The 6,233-nt window shown below is 41.6% G+C and overlaps 1 protein-coding gene across 1 annotated transcript; it reads left to right on the top strand.

The window, feature by feature from the left end:
• Positions 1–4,734: 4,734 nt before the first annotated feature.
• LOC310871292 (transmembrane protein 128-like) lies at positions 4,735–5,244 on the top strand (the record flags this gene model as incomplete). Its single annotated transcript, XM_083782777.1, has 1 exon — positions 4,735–5,244. One exon carries the CDS (start codon positions 4,735–4,737, stop codon positions 5,242–5,244), a length of 510 nt encoding a protein of 169 aa, XP_083638903.1.
• Between the last annotated feature and the right edge of the window lie 989 nt (positions 5,245–6,233).

Here is a 6,233-nt window from a genome sequence, read left to right as displayed (position 1 = left end):
GCCAATTGCAGTGATAAGGCGTCTGGGACGTAATCGACCCGTTTGTAATGGATAACTAATACAATCCTAAGCTGCGGAAGCCATCGTGTTGTCTGTCATTTTGTCGAAATCACAGCCAGCCGGGCTACGCTTATCGCTCCTGTGGTTCATGTCCAGACATGTCGTGGAACCCCCCCCCCCCACTGCGAGTTGAGTCGCTCCTGTGGTTCATGTCCAGACATGTCAACCTCTCAAGTCACTGTTATGCTATCAAACGATCTGTTGATTTTGTTTACTGAGACAATGATCACATATGTGCATAGAATCATCATCATCATGACGTTATCATGACAGGCAGATATAAACATAAATAAATTATCATATACATACTACACACTGAATGAAAGCCCTAAATGTCTAATTTTAGGAGGAAAACAAATAAAATACACATATCCCATATACTGTTTGTCAATACTAGACTATTGAATCCATTTCATTTATAAAATTCTCTTTTTCAGAGAGAACTTTAGCCCATTCTGACCTGAGATCAGATTCATACGAGGTTTCCACTGGACACACACTGGTCTGATTAGAGAAAGCATGGACCTATAGAACTATTATTCACAAAATAAGGCATATAGCGACATGTACATACTATATACCGTATGAAACAGAAGACTCTCTGCTTTCATAAGAAAAAAACTAATACTGTAATAATAATAAAAATCACACCCATGTGAAGTGAGCAGTGCAATGTTGTGAAGTGAGCAGTGCAACATTGCACTGCTCACTTCACAGGGGTGTGATTTTCATTATTATTACAGTAGAAGTATTTTTCTTATGAAAGCAGAGAGTCTTCTGTTTCATACGGTATATAGTATGTATAGGCCTTATTTTGTGAATATTTAGTTGTCAGTTCCTTGTCCTTCACACCCATGTGAAGTGAGCAGTGCAATGTTGTGCAACATTGCACTGCTCACTTCACAGGGGTGTGATTTGTATTATTTCTTATGAAAGCAGAGAGTCTTCTGTTTCATACGGTATATAGTATGTATAGGCCTTATTTTGTGAATATTTAGTTGTCAGTTCCTTGTCCTTCACACCCATGTGAAGTGAGCAGTGCAATGTTGTGCAACATTGCACTGCTCACTTCACAGGGGTGTGATTTGTATTATTATTACAGTAGAAGTATTTTTCTTATGAAAGCAGAGAGTCTTCTGTTTCATACGGTATATAGTATGTACATGTCGCTATAGGCCTTATTTTGTGAATAATGGTTCTTCAGGTCCATGCATTTTCTGAAATCCTCTCTGGTGGGCGCAAGCTGCATTCAACAGCCAATTACTGACAAACTATACATGGGACCATGTGTATTTGTTTTCCTCCTAAAAGTAGACATTCAGGGCTTTCATTCAGTGTGTAGTATGTATATGATATTATTTGTGTTCATTTTTATATCTGTCTGTCAATGTCTGTCAACTTCAACCTTCCATATCTCTGCTGTTTTTTCAAAAGAGCAGCGTGCAGTGAAAAGCAGGTTTTAGAAAAAGGTCAATATCTCCAGAATGGAAGATGGTAGAATCATATTTTTTTTTTTAAATTGAAGTGGACTAGTTTGGCTTCCTTTTGATTTATGCAATGTGCGATGTGCTATAAGAGGCCCCTCGCTGTGGGCCCCTAAAAAGTTAAAAAGTCCAATGTTAATCGCTTAGCAGAAGCAATCCTGAGTAGAATTTCAAAAGTTAGCAATCAATGTGTTAAGACATGCAAAATACAGCCCATTATGTCAGTCGATAAGACGTAGTTGGCCCTTGAGTGTTTTAATATTGAAAAAGGTTTGGACACACCTGCTATAACATGTTGCATTGTGGTAGGATATTGTAGATCTGTTAAAAAAAAATCTAAAAACTTTTTCGCAATACATAATATTCTTATTCAAGGCAACGAACCAATGTATGATTTATTTCAACTTTAAAGTTGCACTATGCAACACAATGATTGGCCATATCTGTGGTTTGTTATCAGAAACTTTGGCCTGATGAACAAACACTTTTTCAACCTTTATGCTATATAAACATTGGTTGGGTCATATATGATGGGGTCAGTGTGGAGTCTGTGGACCTGACCTAAACATTTCCAGCATGTGTGTCCACAGTAAGCTATAAAAAGAGTGAATGGAGTTTCTAGGTGAAAGTGATTTTTTGACGTGCAGCCAAAATCTGCCATTGACCCACTGAAATCACTATATTTCTGAAAGGTAATATGAAACATTTCAAAGATTCCTTTTCAGGCAAACATGTCCACCTTAAGATGAACCTAAGTAGGCTAGAATGGGGTTGCTAGGTTTAAGTATGTAGGACTAGTAGCATGCCAAAGTTTGTGCTATTGCCATAGAGAATGCATTGGGCGTTTAAGTTAAATAACTCAGACACTTCAAAACATTTCAAAGTAAAAAGTTCCAGCATGTGTCTGCACAGTATTGCTGATTTTGCTGAATAATAAAAAGTGTGAATGGAGTTTCTAGGTGAAAGTGTTTTTTTAAATATCTGCCATTGAGCCTTGTAAATCTCTCAAATTTGAAAGCACTATATTTCTAAAACTGAAACATTTCAAAGATTCCTTTTCAGGCAAACATGTCCACCGTAAGATGAACCTAAATAGGTTTTAATGGGATTTCTAGGTGTAAGTATGTAGGACTTGCATACCAACAGATAATGGAGAAAGAAATGGGACTCGATGTAGGCACTGTAAAACAGTTTCATCAGAGTCTTGTCGACATTGAACTTAGCCAATTTCCTTAGGCAGTACAGGCGTTGTTGACCTTTTTTATGCATCACATCAGTATTTAGGTTGAATTTTAGTTAATTTTAGTCATCAATAATTGTGCCTAGATACTTGTAGCTGGGTACAATATCTACAGTCTGTCCGTTGACAACACTCGAGTCTTCTGGGGGGATTGTGGGGAACGTCTAAAATCTATGCATAGCTCTTTTGTTTTTGAAACATTAAGCTGCAAGAAGGCGTTGTCACACCAGGACAGAAAGTCGTCTACCACTTGCCCGTGACAGTTCTCATCGTTGTCAAGCAGGCTGACGATGACCGAGTCGACAGCGTATTTAATGATGAATCTATTTTGGAAATGGCTAACACAATCGTTGGTATAAAGAATGTAAAGAAAGGCAGATAAAACACAACCCTGGGGCGAGCCAGTAGAAGATGTCAGGAAGCTAGACAGTATTTCATTAACCCTTACATGTTGAGATCTGTTGGTTAAGAAGTCAAGAATCCAGCCCACCAGACAAGGATCTACACCAACGGAGTTAACCAGTTTATCAACCAAGCTGTATGGTATTAAATGCTGAGGAAAAATCAATAAAGAGCAGCCTAGCATGGGTTTTACTTCCTTCAAGGTGTTTGTGCAGGAGATTCAATAAGGTGGCAAGTGCATCTTGAACACCCCTTCCAGCCCTATACGCAGACTGGAGGGGGTCCAGTAAGCGCTCAGTTTTTGCCACGAGCTCGGACTTCATTCGTTTTTCAAATTGTTTCATGATCAGGGAAGTTAAGCAACAGGCCTGAAATCATTGAGCGTTTGGGGCTTATTGCTCTTGGCCACCGGAACTATAGTGGACTGTTTCCAGAGGGATGGCACCTTCTGCTGGAAAAAAGATAGATTAAATATATAATAAAAGATAGGGCCTAGTTGTTCAGCGCAAGTCTTTATCTTATCAGGTGACCCCCAATATTGTCTGGGCCGGGACTTTTCTCAGGCTTACAGCCTTTAAAGGACTTGATGAAAAAAGGGTTTTAAAGGGGGGGCTGACTGCAGACTGTTCCTTAACACGCAATGGTTATTGCTGAAGTCATGGACATCGAATCTAGTATAGAAATCATTGAGGCTCTGAGCCAATTGATGATCAGAGGTAAAGTTGGGCAGCTCAACCTTTTTCCTTTCTCCCTCTTTCACCCATGTAATTGTTTTCATCCCTGCCCAGGCAGAGCCCAGGTTGTTTGATTTGAGTTGAGCTTCAATTTTGTTTTTGTACTTCATTTTACCAGCCCTGACTTCTCTTTTAATTTATTTTTGCAAATTGCGTAGTTCTACAAGGTTCCCCTCCTTAAAGGCTCTGTTCTTCCTTTGAAGAAGTGATTTGAGGGACTTATCCATGGCTTGGAGTTGGGATACACTTTGACACATTTAGTGGGGATAACAAACTTTCACAGTATGAGGTCCAACTAGTGACAACATCAGTCAACTCGTCAACCCAGTGGTCCAGTGACACCAAGTACCATGCTGCTTGTGCCCTCTGTGTCTGCTCCAGATCCCTGGCAACTTTGAAACGTTTCACCTGTAGCCTACCACTCGTTATGGGATATAATAACATAACAATATAATAACAATTAAGAAAAACTAGTCCCGTAATGCGCATACATTTGGCAGATGGTAGGTCAAGAATGTAATTATGTTGTGCCTAGAGTCTAGAGATACATTCCTTTAAGTATCTACGCACTAGGCTACGCAGTATGTTGAATCTATCTCTGCTATATCTCCAAAACGATATGCCCAAATGTGGAGATGTCTGACGCCATAGCTCTGACATCAGACGGATGTCATAGGCCGGCCTCCAAATACTTTACCAGCGGGTTCTTCACCAGTTAACCTCTCTGACAGATATGCTCTGTGATAAATACCCAATTAAACAACATGCTCTCCAACAGACTGTTAAGCAATAGACAGATAACTAGTTAACCAACATGCTCTGTGACCGTCAGCTGACGGCTCTGAGGAACAGATTTAAGCGGGAGGCCCACTCTCTCCTGCAGGAAGAGGAAGATGAAGAGGAGTCTGGCGGAGAGCTCGGTGAGAAGGTCAGAGAGGAGCAGAAGGACACACCACTGCCTCGCATCAACAGACACTCGGTCTTCTGGATCCTCGCCTCTGTCTGCGTCACCTACTGCGTGGACTTTGTCTACGTCGTCCTGCACAGCGACGACGTCAAGCGCCGATGGCTGTCCGTGGGCGTGGCGTTCCTCGCCGTCTGCCTGTGTCTGAGCGCATTCTGCGTCGTGTACCTGGAGTGGTTCAGGGGAGTCCGGCGCTACGAGGAGGAGTACCCCGCCGTCGTGCCCCTCACCGTCGCGGCCTTCACTGCAGCGTCGTTCAGCGTGAACGTGGCGCTGTGGCCCGTGTGGAAGCTCCTCACTCCACTGGTTCTGTCCACTCAGTTCATGGGCCTGGTAATGCTCCTCACCTTACTGGGGTGAAGACTAAATCAGTGGTACCTTTTCAGGCAGCGACCTCCCCTAAACTGGGGACCCCCTAAAATAATCCTATTTGAACTGGGGACCCCCCACACCCTGACAAGCATATCTTTTCTTTCTTTTTGGAGGTATCAAAATGTCTTAAAAGTCCTTCAATAATTTGTCACTTCTTTGCTCCCCCTCCCCCTTTTTTTGTCTGTTTTGTGTTTTTGTTAGTGTGTTAGTTTTGTAGTGGTATTGTTGAGGAGGGTTTCAATGTTAAATGTCGCAACAATGAGGTTCTGTCTGAGCATAATTGATTATCGTTAGCCTAATAGCCTCTATAGCATTTTGCCTAAGTCATATTTTAAGGTTTCCTATCTGACTTTGGCCCTTTACTTATGCCTATACTATAGGCTACTAGGCTGAATCATCCTGCCTTATTGCTGATTGATTGATTGAATACTTTTTAAACAAATCATAGGCAAGTACAGTTCAATACAAGGTCTGCTAAAAAAGCCTATTGACCGATTCCGTAACGGGTTTCATGGCCGCAGCCTACGTATTTCCTGTAGGCGGAGACGACACATCTGCAGTTTCCCCGCACCAAGCTTCTACTACAGTGAATGGAAAAGTGACTGATGTTATTCTGCCTCAAACGTTACTCTTTTACCTGCTTTTTACTAACACTAACATTACAAAGATGCCCAGAACATCGGGATGAACCTGTGTAGTTTATGGCTGCTCCAACAGTAGTGGCAACATTCAAAAAAATGGTGGCTGAGACCAGAGCCATTGAGTAATCGTTGAGACAAAGCAGTGAAAGGTCCTGAAAGACACACCGTCAGTCTTACCCAATACCCAATCTTTCTGTTTTAGGAACACAAGGCTGCTGTACTTTATACCTCATACTAAGCATTAAAGTATGAGTTTGTCATTCCGATGTTCTGGGCATCTTTGTAATGTTGGCGGTGGCTCAGGGGTAGAGTGCCTGGATGGTAACCGTAAAGGCC

This window comes from Protomyctophum parallelum, assembly GCF_964188405.1.
Source record: "Protomyctophum parallelum genome assembly, chromosome: 14".
In the NCBI taxonomy this organism is placed as follows: Eukaryota; Metazoa; Chordata; class Actinopteri; order Myctophiformes; family Myctophidae; genus Protomyctophum; species Protomyctophum parallelum.
Note: the sequence above shows the minus strand (reverse complement) of the source record. Positions and strands in the feature narration are given on the sequence as shown.